The sequence below is a fragment of the Xenopus laevis genome, chromosome 3S (assembly GCF_017654675.1).
Source record: "Xenopus laevis strain J_2021 chromosome 3S, Xenopus_laevis_v10.1, whole genome shotgun sequence".
Lineage (NCBI taxonomy): Eukaryota > Metazoa > Chordata > Amphibia > Anura > Pipidae > Xenopus > Xenopus laevis.
In genome coordinates, this window is record NC_054376.1 from 43,466,084 (window position 1) to 43,481,450 (window position 15,367).

The 15,367-nt window shown below is 36.1% G+C and overlaps 1 protein-coding gene across 3 annotated transcripts in view; it reads right to left on the minus strand.

Moving 5' to 3' along the window:
* LOC108712840 (NT-3 growth factor receptor) overlaps positions 1 to 15,367 on the minus strand; it is a 399,826-nt gene that overhangs the window by 35,171 nt on the left and 349,288 nt on the right. For all 3 annotated transcript variants that reach the window (XM_041588223.1, XM_041588224.1, XM_041588222.1), the window contains exon 14: positions 11,535 to 11,707. In XM_041588223.1, the coding sequence (XP_041444157.1) occupies positions 11,535 to 11,707 (173 nt within the window). The remainder of the gene's footprint in view (positions 1 to 11,534; positions 11,708 to 15,367) is intronic.

Sequence of the window (15,367 nt, forward strand, 5' to 3'; positions counted from 1 at the left end):
CCAGTTCCAAGTATGCAAAGTCCTCTCCCAGTTAAGAAGGAATGCTCTTTTTGCCAAGTTAGAAAAGTGTACCTTCGAAACCCCCAAGATTCCTTTTTTGGGGTATAGCATTTCCCAAAGAGGCTTCGAGATGGACCCAGCTAAAATCTTTGCAATACAAGATTTGCCCCTTCCTACCAGTACAAAATCCATACAGAGATTTATTGGCTTCAACAATTACTACAGACAATTCATCAAAGGCTTCTCATCTCGAATTGCCCCAATTCTGACTCTAATCTGTAAAGGGGGGGGGGGAAACTTAACTGTTGGTCCCCACAAGCCTTGGAAGCCTTTTAGACTTTGAAAGAATCGTTTTTCTCTGCTCCAATTCTCAGACACCCGACCCTCTTCTTCCATTCTTCATTGAAGTTCTATCTCAGAGGCTAGCATGTAATGGGAAGTTACACCCCTGTGCCTTCTTTTACAAAAAAATCTCTTCTTCTGAACAGAATTACGATGTGGGAAATTGGGAACTTCTGGTTGTCAAATTAGCCCTAGAGGAATGGAGACGTTTATTAGAAGGCTCAACTGTTCCGGTAACAATCTTCACCGATCACAAGAATTTGGAATATATTCAAGCACTCAAATGTTTAAATCCCAGACAGGCTCAGTGGCTCTTCTTTTCCCATTTCAATTTCATTATAACTTTCTGTCCGGGCTCTAGAAATAAAAAAGTGGATGCACTTTCTAGAAACTTTATTCCCGAAGATCCCTGCATGAAAGACACAAAACCCATTTTGCCCCCAGCTAAAATTGTAGCTGCCTTATTGCCTTCCATGGCATCAAAGTTGTCAGCACAATCTTCGGCACCCTCTAATACTACCATGGGGGTGGTGTATGTGCCTCCAGAACTCTGTCGCACTGTCCTCAGTCAATCTCATAATGCCAAACAGGCTGGTCATCCCGGAATTTGAAAGACGACAGAGCTTCTATCTTGCCTTGTCTGGTGGCCTTCCTTTCGGAAAGATGTAAAAGACTTTGTGTCATCCTTTACTGTATGTGCTGCATCTAAGTCAGGACACTCTCCTCCCAAAGGATTACTCCAGCCCTTACCCATACCCTCTCAACCCTGGACCCATTTAGCCATAGACTTTATCGTGGACCTACCTGTTTCCCTGGGGCACACAGTCATCTGGGTGGTGGTGGATAGATTCAGTAAGATGGCAAATTTTATACCTCTACATAAGCTACCTTCAGCTGTGGAATTTTCTAAATTTTTCATTCAACATAGCTTTCATCTTCATGGATTTCTGGTTGAAATTGTGTCCGATAGAGGTTTCCAATTTGTTTCTAAGTTTTGGAGATCTTTGTGCAAAGCCCTTAATAGCTCTCTTCAGTTTTCTTCTGCTTCTGATAAGTGTGGAAGAGTGGACCTTGTAGAGTGCAGGCATAGCCTTATGTAGAACTAGACCACCACTGTTGTGTGTATATATATATATATAAATATATATATATATATATATATATATATATATATATATATATATATATATATATAAATATATAGATGTATTCCAGTAAAACCCCATATCTGGCAAGCTTTGGGTACCAAGACTTTATATACCTTAATGATATTAGAGGGATATTTTACTTGCAGTAATACCAGTACTAGGTTCAGAGCATTTCAGAGCATTTAACCGGAACACTGTAAGTGCAGTTTTCGATTGCAGCCTGTGTCAGTCAGTCATTCCTAACATGTGCAAGTTAGTGGAAGGGTAGGTTGCAGGAGGGGGTGGCATGACAGTACTCATGGGACAAACACTGACATTTGTGCTCCAGTTCAGATTGGGCAAATTTTACTTTTTTTGCATGTTGAACTGTATTTTTATTTTCATTTTGCACAATTATTGCAAGGTTTGGAGCACAGAGGCCTACTGAAAGTACAGGGCTGCTTTTTAGGCACTTTGCCCCCCGACTTGCACGTAGTAAATGACCAACATGGTATCCAATACCTGTAATTTAAAGATCAATACCACCTCCTCTTTTTTGATTTGCAATGACCCATAATTCCAAATACATTTCTAGCATCCACCTATTACACCAACCAAACAGGCAGTAACAAAATGGCAGTCATAAATAATTTATACACTCTGTTGTGCTAATACATATTTTACAGTTTGTTTGTTTAGTAAGAACATCCCTGTGTGTTACTACTGAGCGTTACGGCATTGATTTTGTTTATCTGCCAGGACAATATTTTCCTTTGAGAAAACAAATTCATTAGTTGCCCTTCAAAAGAAGATCATTTTGTTTGTCAATAGTTTCAGCAGAAAAAGAGCCAATTGTTTCACTTCCAAATCAAATATCTTTCTGTTGAATAGATAGGTTGAACTCAATATTTCATCCTAACCGGATTTATAAAATCCCCACGCCTACAAAGAAGTCTTATTTCATACTTTTATTAAGGCTATTCTTTTGTATGCTGATTCCTATTTCATATATTAAAGATGTTCACAGAACACCTACACCACTTTCACAAGAAAGTGAACATAAGGCGCAAGAGAATTTTAAAGCCCTTTATAAATATGGAGATTTAATCTGTCATATGGAAATCATAACTTTGAAGAAATTCAGAAATGCATGTTTTATTTCAGGTTCTAAGATTTTTATATTCAAGGACATGAAATTATCTTTTCTGAATTACAGGATCCTGTCCTTGGGTGAAATACTTACAGCAGCGCATACTTGTAGAATTGCCCTGATTAGTATTTTTTTTTTTATTAGCGAAGAAGACTTTAGCTGCTATTAAACAATATAAATATAGTTACCATTTGCACATACAATATTTTATTAAACTTGAAACCATAGCAATGCATTGTTATCTACAATTCATTTTTTGGGGTTATTCATTTGAATATTGCCATTTAGTATGTTAATATTACCTCATAGTATGTTGTAAACAACAGAATTTAAAATTTTGAATAATTTACATGATTGTTTGTCAGAGTTTTAGGATTAGAATTTAAACTATAATCTGGTTGCCAACGGATAATAACCCTAATAACAGGTATACAGTTTTGAAATAAATATGAAAGATGAATAGAAGAAGGCCTGGAAAAACCCAGAAGTCTCATCGTCACTCTCTAACCCCAACAACCAGAATCCATTTTCAGTTATAAGTTATAAAAAGTCAGGATAGGAATGCTAATCATTCAAAACGATAGCAAAAGTTAATATGAAGGTACATTTCCCGTTTGTTGTCTGATTAAAGAAGAAGGGTCTCCTGTGAGACACTTGCCACTGTGTGTGCACACCTGAAAAATGATGTTGCTAATCACATGTCCAATCAGATTTCAACTGGAAATATGGTGGGGAGGAGACACTGTATTAATGTATTAAAATGTAATCAAGTGCATTTGGCACATGAAATGTTTACATTAATGCATTTGTAGCAAGGAAAACATTACAAAAAAAGGCCATTGATTCTGATGCTTTTGTAGTAAGAGAAAATACAAGAAAAAATTCCCATTGACTCTGATGCGTTTGTTGTAAGAAAAAACACAACAGAAATTCCAAACTGACTCCAATTCATTTCACAAATTTCTCTGCAGTTTTGTTAATTTTATTGCAAAATGAAACAGGGCAGTTTCACTTAAAAAAACCCCAGGGCACTGTCTGGACTGGCCCTGACAAAAAAATATCTCAAAACATAATGTAATTTTGCCATCCCATTGACTTCAGTGAATTTGTAGAAAGAAAAAAAAAACATGGCCTATCAACTACAATGCATTTCGCACATGTTTCCCCAATTTTTCAATGAAGTGAAACAGGGCAGTTTCTCATCAGCAGTAAACACCGTAAAAGTTAGCATTGATCTAGGCATGCTTAAAGTTTATGTCTGACTGACATTTTTACTGCATTTTCATAATGATAACTGTAAAAATGTCATATAGATGAAGTGAATTTATTAGCCAGTACTGTACCATTTCATTAGCAGTGAATGTGAATGCATAAGAACAAGCACAAGACTTGATCTCCTAGAATAAAATGCAAGGTAACTACAGAAATTTGTGTTGGGTTCAAAATGGCACTGGGCTAGTCAGTATGTTTCTGTTTTACTCTAATACTTTTCTCTGAAAATGATTCTCACAGTGTTTAATAACTGTCTTTTCCAATCGAAGAGATAGTGGACTTTTAAAAGACCATAAAATAAATTTGTCCGAGTTTAATTGCGACTTTCAATAAAAATTGGAAAAGCAGTAAAAAGAGAAAAGCTCACTTTATAACCAGCTTCTTGTGGAACAGAATCATAAATAAAGTTCCAGAGGTTGTATTGCAGTTCATTGTATCTTGTGTAGAAAAGATTGAACAATAAAGGTAACCGATGCAGCAGGGAAGTCATTTTAATTTTAAAATGTCGACCATGTTGGTGATTAAATGCTCTTTTTTTTTTTCCTGGGACGATAGCACACAAGGTCCCAGATGGTGGCCATGTATGAAAACCTGAGATTCTAGAACGTATTCTTAGAAATGAAAATCAAATGCTGAAGATTTATTTAAAAAATTCAGAAACCAAATAACTGTCAATTTTTTCCCCCTTAAAAGTGGGATATAAAACAATTAAACAAAACAGAGTATAATATAAAACAGTAGCCTTTTTTGGAGCTACTGACCTTGTTAACCATGGGTTACCATTTTAGGTTTCGGGCTGGAGTCATTGGAGTCATACAGAATAGGGATGTCGCGGACTGTTCGCCGGCGAACTTGTTCGCGCGAACATCGACTGTTCGCGCTCGCCGAATGTTCGCGAACGTCGCGCGACGTTCGCCATTTTGGGTTCGCCTTAGCTGGCGCTTTTTTTTGACCTCTCACCCCAGACCAGCAGATACATGGCAGCCAATCAGGAAGCTCTCCCTCCTGGACCACACCCCCTGGACCACTCCCCTTCCATATATAAACTGAAGCCCTGCAGCGTTTTTTCATTCTGCCTGTGTGTGCTTGGAAGAGCTAGTGTAGGGAGAGAGCTGTTTAGTGATTTGAGGGACAGTTGATAGTAAGTTTGCTGGCTAGTAATCTACTTGATACTGCTCTGTATTGGAGGGACAGAACTCTGCAGGGATTTGTGGGACATTTTAGGTTAGGTAGCTTTGCTGGCTAGTAATCTACCTTCTACTGCAGTGCTTTGTGTGTAGCTGCTGTGGGCACTGATCTCTTCTGATCTCATCTGCTGACTACTGTAATAACCCAATAGTCCTTGTAAGGACTGCTTTTATTTTCTTTTTTGTTTTTTTACTTTGCTACTATAAGAGCCCAGTGCTATTAGTCTAGCTGTGTTGGGGAGTAGGACTGGTGTGCTACTGTGCTGCTCCTAGTAGTTCAGCAGCACCAACCCGAGTAATTTTTTTTTTTTAATATACATATATTTTTTTTTTTACTTATCTTACTGTTCATTAACGTGTCCAGTGCTGTTTGCTGTTCTTCATAGTAGTGCACCAATAGTAGTGCACTTGCAGGCATTATTTGCCCAGTGTGTTCTTCAAACAACTGCCATCTAGCTGTGTGAGCTTTTTCACATTCTGTCTAAATATCAATAATAATATCGTCTCCAGAACCACCACCCGAGTGACGTTTTTCAAGCAGCAATAATATATTCCGTATCCACTGCTGTAGTAGTGTATACGTTGACCTTGTAGGCATTGTTTGCCCAGTGTGTTCTTCAAACAACTGCCATCTAGCTGTGTGAGCTTTTTCACATTCCGTGTCCAGAAACATCACCTGAGTGACGTAGTGTGATTTCTGCCCTTTACAGCACAAAACGCAGCGCTGTGTCAACAATGTATTTTTCAGATACATTTTTGCCCTTGATCCCCCTCTGGCATGCCACTGTCCAGGTCGTTGCACCCTTTAAACAACTTTAAAATCATTTTTCTGGCCAGAAATGTCTTTTTTAGCTTTTAAAATTCGCCTTCCCATTGAAGTCTATGGGGTTCGCTACGTTCGCGAACCGTTCGCATTTTTGACGCAAGATGTTCGCGAACTTTTTTTCCGACGTTCGCTACATCCCTAATACAGAATGAAAAAATCAAATGTCTAAAAAAATCCAAAAAGTAAAGACCTATTGAGTAAAACACTTCAGTCTGCAAACTTTCCTCTAAAAAACCTATAAACACCCACATCAAGAAAATGCCTGCCCTATGTTCCTATCTGTTGCTAGGTACAAAGGTTAACTGTACCCTGTGTACAAGTGCTTTTTAAATGAACACAATTGCTCCAGCAATTCAGTTTTTTAACAAATTTTCCCATTTTACTATATATTTACTAAAGGACAAATGTTCAAATTTGAATAATCACCAAAATTATCTTTGCATTGGTGTTTTTGAGAATATTCACATATTTTCTCCAGGTTGAATTTCTCCAGGTTAATATTTGCCAAGAGCACAAGAATGAATTTTTTGCCAAGAGAAATCTCTCCATGCTTAGGCTGGGGAACTGCCATTATACATAGATAAAGCAGCCACTTTTGCATCTTATTATCCATGTCACCTCCTACCATTTCATCTCCTACAATTGTATGGGGAAAATACACTGGTACATTTTCACAGTAAATTTTCAAGTAAAATGTTGAAAAAAAAACATTTGCAAAAAATGTCCACTTTAATAAATATGACCCTAATATGCCTTGCCAAAATTCCCCTCAAATTTTCAGGTGTATTTTTACAACAAATTGTAAGTATGCTGTTGTAGGAGAAATGTGGTGATTTTTCCATATAATGGTAGTTTCTGAACCAGAAATATTTTTGAAAGTCAAAAATTTACTTTTGTGCTCTTTGTAAATTGGCAAATATTCACTGGAGACATTTCACCTACAAAAAGATGGGAATATTCACCAATGCAAAGAGAATGTTCACCAGTGAGAAGTTACTTCAGTAAAACTTGCTCACCTATTAAAAAATTGGTTATATACTGGGCAAATCTTTTTTTGCTTAAAATACTCCAAAATGTTAACATTTATTCCTTGTGCCCTTGTTTGTCTTCCAATGATCAACAAATCAGAAACACAAAAAGAAATAGCAGAAGCATATTATAGCAGCCAAGCACTTAAGTAGCATTTCTATTTAAACAGCTCGCCTTTGAAAAACATAATTCTTTGAATTGGACATTTATGAAATGCTAGTTATATAATTTTTCCAAAGAGTTAAGTCTACTGCTAAAATTTCTGCTGATTAAAATGCAAGATACTGTCAGTACAATTCATGGGATAGCCTGGGATTAATTACTTTATTTGAATATGAAAGGGAATTTTTGTGTGCCCTTTTTAGGAAATCTGTTTCATTAAAAGGAACAAAATGCATGTAAACGAATACACAAAATAATGTTAAAAATGAAATGTAGCACATTTTCAGCTCCAAGCACAACTATGCAAATGTTTATCATGCAAAACAAGGAAATATCAAGGGTCCAATTTACTAAATACCAGAAAGCAATACTTGTAATTATTTGAAGAGGAACCACTCCATTCCAAGTTTAAAAACACGTTTCTGGGGAAATAGGAGAATGCCATCAAAGCAAGCACTTGCAAAAACTATTAATTATCAGTTCACCCCAGTTTTAGGGATTCTGCTCATTTAGAGCAGACACAACACCAATGAATTATACATAAGCTACTGTTATTATTTCCCTATGCTAATTTTGAAAGATTAAGCTAGGCACTATGACATTCATTTTCAGTTGATATATGAGTGTGGTGACCCTAATAGAAATCTCCCAATCTGGAGTCTGAGGTTTGTAGTTTAATCAGAAGCTATTCAAAAGAAACATATAATATGACAGTAGATAAGGACCGCGGCATTGCACCTGCCCTTTTTCTGAGGAAATTTGATGTGAGGCTCTTCTTGATCCTTTCTGTTCTTTATTGTGAAAACTATGCAACATTATTTAACTTTCAGTAATAACAATATAAATATAGCATAACATATCTCTACATCTAAACATCCAGATATTTGTTATTGCAGAGGAATTTTATGAACATAAAGGTCGTGGACGTCCAAGGAGTCCTTTCATATCACAATTCAGTATTTTACAATATAGGTTGCATTAGCTCTTATAATACCTAACCTTTGCTAGTGTGGGGATGAAGATGTTTGTAGACTGTCAAACGCAATACATTCTACATTTCTGTGAAGACCAGTCATTGTTAGACTTCATAAGCCCCTTTAGTATTAAATAGTACAAGCATTGGCCAAATTGCAATCAACAAAGAGCCTGTATGTAAAGTATACAGGTATTAATTAGAGGTGCACAACCATATGGAGTGAGACAATATGGGTTATTTGCTATGACAGACTATGACTCTTGGGGGCAGATTTACTAAGCTCGAGTGAATGGTTTGAATGTCAAAAAGTTTGAATTTCGAAGTAAATTTTTGGGTACTTCGACCATCGAATAGGCTATATTCATCCATTCGACTTTGATTCAAACGATTCAAAGTAAAAATAGTTTGACTATTTGTCCATTCGATAATCAAAGTACTGTCTCTTTAAAAAAAACTTTGACTTCATACTTTGCCAAATTAAAGCTACCAAAGTGCAATGTTAGCCTATGGGGACCTTCCAGAGCACTTTTCTAAGTTTTTATGGTCGGATAAAAATCGTTTGATCGAACGATTTTTATTCGACCGCAGAATTGCCAAATTTGTTGAAAAAAGTTTTTTAATTTGATGGTCGAATTTCAGTTTTTTGTACTTTTTGTTTTTTTCAAGCAAATTTAAATTTAATAAAGTAAAAAAAAAATTCACATGAATTCAAAATTCGACCTTTGATAAATGGGCCTCCAAATGTGCTGTTTTATAACGTTTGAATTATAATTTGCTACATATTGTTATTATGTAGTATCAATGTAAAGATCACATATTTTGCTATTTTTCCCATTATGCTTTATAAACATTGCACAGTTGTATGCATAGTTCTCTAGTTCCACAACAGCCACCATGCTTTTTTTCTATAACTCCCTGCATTCAATGATATATTGTTTCTGCACATATATATTTATTTTAATCTGATTTTGGTGCGCATAAACAGTATTTCATTGGGTGCAGGGAGTTACAGAAACAACAATTCCATGGAATTGGAAAAGTATAAATATGATTGTGTGTTGTATATGTATAATAATAGATGCAGGCAGTTATATAGACCAAACCTTAAAAACATCTTGATGTCTATTTAGATACAATATACTACCAAGAAAATTTACAAGAAATTTATGTCATCATTTCCCTTTCCTTTTGACCAACATTATTACACAATCAGGCAGAAGAATAAGCCATTGATGTGCAGGGAGATACAAACAGACAGGAAGGTGGGAGGGGTTTCCTTGTTACTGCATGACTCAGCCTGTCAATCAGTGCTGTGACCATTTCCTGTGGGTGAATGAAGAGACACTCCCACCTTTCATTTTATTGCTTCTGACCTGGAAGGTTCTCTCTCTCTCTGACATAATCACATTTTTAGGAGGTACAGTGCATTCAAAACTGCTTTTTATTTGCATCCTTACATATTTTGAGGGAGGATGAATGTTAGAAACTAAAGATGAAGATTATGTAAAATGTCTCCTTTAAAATTTTATACAACTCTACTTTCATCGCCACACATCTGCTTATCCTCACCACACTTATTTACTGTCAGATCCACATATCATTTATAACTGTATCAATCTATTATTTCTATAAATAACAATGTACATTATATTCTACTATAATTCTGTGGACGACTTACTTTATATAAAAAAAAAACTATTTAACAAGCTTTAGCTGTGCAACTTGGGTCTTCTGCATTACATTTGTCTCTATCTCATGTTTGTGAAGAAATAGACTTTAATATTCAGTTGATACATTAATATTCAGTCTGATGTGAGTCAAATAAATTTCTGAAGTAAAAAAAAAAAAGTCTTCATCTTTTTGAAATGTTGCAGAACCCTGATCAAAGTATAATGTAGGCTTTTCTGTATGCTTACATTGTGCTTCAAATAACCAACTTATTCTCAGAATGCAGGGCACATCATTACAGGGTGGTCTGTCTGCATTTTATAGATCAGAATAAGGAAATAGCAAAGTGCTAGGCACATTCATTAAATAGAAAGCAAGTAAGCAAGTGGCAAATTGTCTTTGGACATAATGGTGCCAGCAGTTTGGAAGATGTTCCATTAAATGTGCAAGGCAAAGAGTAATACTGAACTTGGATAAACAGTGCCTCAGGGGTCAATGGTCATAGTGTTTGAAATAGGGACCAAGAAGGAAGCACAAACTGAGACCAAGTTTATTGCAGCACAGGTAGATAATTGGGTAGGCAGGGTAAAAGCAAACAAGGCAAAGGCAGGATTAAACAAGGAAGAGCCCACAATGAAACACAAAAGGGGTTTAGCAAGTACATGTACAGGAAATGTAAACAGGTAAGAATCCAGGTAAAGTGTAGGGGATATTGCTGTGCTTATTCTTGACTGGGGTCCAACCCAAGGCTGTATTGTGCATGGGTGCTGCCATAGGCACCGGACCATCTACACGGCTATCAGTGCAAAAGCAATTATATGATGTTATGGGCCTGCACATTACATTGCTTCCGTCCAAGTGTTGCAAAAGACAGCAGTGGAAAAGTATCAAGTTTCATTTACCATATAGGAATCCAATGGCTGCCTCCCTAAAACTGCTGCCCTAGGCATGGGGGAAGCATAAGAGTAGACATAATTTCAGGCAGCGTAACCAGCATGAATGGAGCCCATATCAACTGGCTGTAATACCACCATGAACAGCAAGGGTCACAGCAAAGGTACTTAAAGTAATTGATTAGTGCAAAAATATAATACAGGTAAATAGAGAGGAGTTAGAGGATCAGCCAAAAATCTATAAAGGCTGGAGTAACTGGTTGTCTAACTCTCTCTCTCTATATGGGTAGTTAAAATCATTTTAGATGGGATGTCATATGTGTAAGCAGGTAACTTTTCCAAAGCACTTGTCACCATGAGCAACTTTTTTTGCATACACAGTATCTTGATCACTGCTTGTGCTTTCTTTTTCTTAAATTAGTCTTCTTTGGAACTGTATATCATTGGCTTAATATCTGCTGATGAAACCTGTTATTTTACCTAGGGGCAAACAAGAACTAATCCGCAAAATGAAAATTGAATCTTGCTCAGTACATTTGAATCAAACGCTTTAGGATGGCATTAGCTATTAAGGTTTCTAGAAAGAGCTGAATAGGCACATATAATACATAGTGATGGGCGAATTTATTCGCCAGGCGCAAATTCGCGGCGAATTTGCGCAGTTGCCGCCAGCGATTAAATTTACGAAACGCCCGAAAAAAATCGCCGGCGTCAAAATTTATTTTCGCCGCGTCGAAAAAAATGGACGTCAAAAACGAGACACCGGCGCCGTTTCGCAAATTTTTCGCCATTTTGCGAAATTCGCAAATTTTCCGGCGAAGTGAAACGGCGCAAATTCGCCCATCACTAATAATACATCTTATAAGGATAATTATTTTTCAGGTATACATGGTTACTCTTACCTTAAAAATTTATTGAGGTCCCCATGTTTCATGTATTCAAACACCATAATGAGTGGATCACCTTCACCACACACTCCATAGAACTTGACAATGTGGTCATGTTGGAGGTTGGTGAGAAGTGCTGCCTCCCTTTGGAAGTCTTTGCGAGCTGCCAGAGTAGGGTCTTTAAGGGTCTGCGAAAGAAAGAAGATGAATTAAGAATTTTATTGATGATCGGATGATGAAACACTTATAATATCAGATTGATTTGCTGAAGGCACATCATTTACTCTCACAGCTTTCCAATGATTCATGATCTAAATTACATTGATTTACTGTGCTTTTATATGTTAATAAGAATTTTCAAACTTGTGGCAAACAGAAATTGACTTTTTTTGGTAGAACAAAGCAGGTTTCTAAAAAGATTTCTGTTTAAAGAGATGCAATGCATATTTCAAAACTATGTTGCTTCTAGATTGTGATGGTTGACATTTGATTAATTTGTTTGTTTTCACATCATCAAATGTTGCAAGCTGTGCAAACAAGACTATTTTAAGAGTAAGCAGGTTAAATAATTATTAATAGAAACAGTGCTGAGAGGTAGAAAGTATATTGTAGATCACACATTTACAGTTCAGAATACAAATGACAAGAAAGACAGGAAATATTTTGCAAACCATATAAGGATTTCATATTGTTTCTCGGTTTTATTCCTGCTCATTACTCTGTGATCAGACCATTAAGTACTGATATCTGTATATTTTCTGCCTATATTGTATGAATATCTGTTAGTTTGCTTATAAAGCTACTAAGATAATGAATTGCATGCATTGTCACTTCTGTTTTCTCTGTAATTAATGAAGAAGCTATTCCTAGTAATACAACAATATTGGACATGTCAGAAACCGATATGAGATGTTGGACTCTGTAAAATAAAATACTGGAGTCAATGCAAATGGCACTTTTTAGCACAAATGACATTTACTGAGTAGAATTTTAAGGGGTATATGTAATGCTGAATTTTGTAATTTGGTGTAAAATGGGATGTTTACCAATCTGCATGACAACAGATTAATATTGATTTGAAGGGAGATAAACATGATAACAAGGAAGACTAGAAGGATGGTTGTGTTAGTAGAAATATTTCCAGCAGAGGTCCAGAGGCAACTTGGAAAAAGGGTGATATATGTAGTTCAGTTCCCTTTCTTTCCTGTTCTCAAACACAGACTTTGTATTTAATCCCTCTACCTTTTCTGTCTCTTTCCTTCCTTTCAAAAAGTCACCTGTGTTTTCATATTCCCCTTGTATCTATAGAGTCTAGACTATAGGTTACAGGATCTAGATTTTAAAGTCTGAGGCAACGCCATGTCCTGCTTTTACAAAGATATTAATCTTATTTATGAGCACACCTCTGTATAACAGTGCCAAGTGCTTCGGCTGAATAGTGTCAACTTGTTCCTGTTGAAGGTGTGGAAACTATTCTAAGGTCTTATCTCTAAAAATGTTAGCTGCATAGTTGATTTGCATGCATGGAAACAATCATGGCAAGCACAGCTCACCATGTCTAGAATTATGGGAAAATGCTACATTATAGGCAAGAAACACTTTGCACAGTGCACTTGCAGTTGTAAATGATTCTTCTGTTGTCTTGTGTTCCTCTCATCCATGTCAGTTTGTGTGTGAAGAAGCAAGAACTGCATTTCAGTAAGGCTAATATTTAATGGAGCTCCAATGAGCTATTCTTAACTGTGACTCTAGATTTCTTGGATGTCTGTGCCAGTTTTGGATCAATGCCAAATCCACTTGTGTCAATGCCAAATCCATAAACCTTGTTTCTGATAAAATGCTTATTTCCTATATAATGCTTATAAAATCCTTATAAGCCAAAGTCATCCTAATGTTAACAGCCATATTAGCATTTATGTTCTGCACTGTTTAAGCTTTAAAATGTTATTCAGTTATCTTCAAAACAATCAGCTTTTAGTAACAAAACATACAGTGAAAATAGTACTTAAATCTGTGGGGAAACTCAGAAATACTTTCATTGGTAGTTTTTTCCTAAATTGTATGTATCCTTTCAGCCTTGCAGATTAAGCTGTTCAGGGATGGGACTCTAGAAGAGGGGCAGGTACAGTTACATTCAGTACAGAACAATTCAAAACCTGAACATTGTCCTGGGCACTTCACAATACAGTTGCAATCCCCTCTGCTGCATTATGGGTTAAAAATGACACTTGCATCCAAAAGTGAACACTTAAATTACCCCCTAATATGTACCATATTTTGATGTCTTTGGATCAAATGTGTCATCTTGTTTTCTTTGGGTATAATAATATCGGTCTGGAGACTTCCTGCTTTCAGGTAATTGCAACACTTAGAAGCCTTTGTTGTAGTCTGGTGCAAACAAAATGTTCATGCTGCCTTGCCTGTTCTTCATGTTTTTTATAATTTAGTTTTTCATAAGTCAATCTAATTTATACCAGTTGTTCTAGCTAAAATGGAAATCCATCAGTTCTTGTTATAATAGCTTGTATCATCATCATTTTCCCTTGGTGAGTAGAGAAGAAGATGATAGATTTTGTGGAGGCCTATTTAATAGAGGTTTTAAGGGGGAATGTATTATCTTTTGATAGCGCAAAAGAAACGTTGGCAAAGATGCTTGCAAATGTTAGCAACCATGTTTGCTCTATTTTTTGACTGATTAAATACCTCAATGACTTCTTCTCAAAGTTTGCGACCAAATTGCTTTTGCAATTACATACAGTGTATAAAATTTGAGTATTTTGTAATTACTTGCAGTGATGGGCGAATTTCTCCTGTTTCACTGTGCCATAAAAATTGCAAATTTCCAGCGAAATTCACGAAATGCTGTCAATTTTGGACACACAAGTCCAAAAAGTTGTTTGTGTCAATTTTGACCCCGGGGTTAAAGTCAATGTTGATTGGCGTCAATAGTGTTGATGGGCGTCAATTTTGACACAAGCCACTTTTCGGATGTGCATCCAAAATGTTTTGACAACAGGGAATTTTCACCCGCGCGAGTTTAGCAAATTTATTTGCTGCCTGTGAAACACGGAAATTCGCAGCAAATTCGTGCCAGCGAATTTATTTGCCCATCACTAATTACTAGGAAAAACAATCTGGAAACCTCTAAAAGTCTGAATTGATTAAAAATGGTCCAATAGGATCAGAGCAGCTCTTATTGACTTCTATGCAACCTCGACAGCTTTTACTTGGCGCAGTTTTGTATTAGAGGATTTTGTGTTTCTTGCACTTAATAAATCTAAAATGTTTAGAATTTTAGAGAAATACAAAGGAGACCAGATTTTTTAGAAAACAAAAAATGAATTTACTGTAGGTAAATCGACCCCACAGTGTATGAATGGCAGTTTCCATAGTTCATATGTTCTCATTGAACCTTAGTGGTATCGCTAATTTACATAACATACATCAGTTGGTCACTTTCTATTAATTAAAAATAAGCAATAAATCAAGTCCCACAGATGCATATTGATACACTATTCAAATTAATATATACTTTGATCATTTATACTGTATAATGCAGGGCTATTATTTGGGAAAGAAACCTAGCTTCTTTTAAATAGGTTATCATTTTAAACATAATCACATTGTTTTAAATATAAAATGCATGTATATTAAAGGTTGTGTTCATAATCTGAAAACCCATTGAATCTTGGAGTCTTATTTGGCAGTTTGCATTCTTCTTGGAAATGATTTTTATTTCCATAAAAGTCTAAGATATGCCAGAAACCCACACTTCAGTAAGTATCATATTTTAATATAGTTTTATTCTGATTTGGATCATGATCTGTGAAAGTGCATTTTTAATCCCA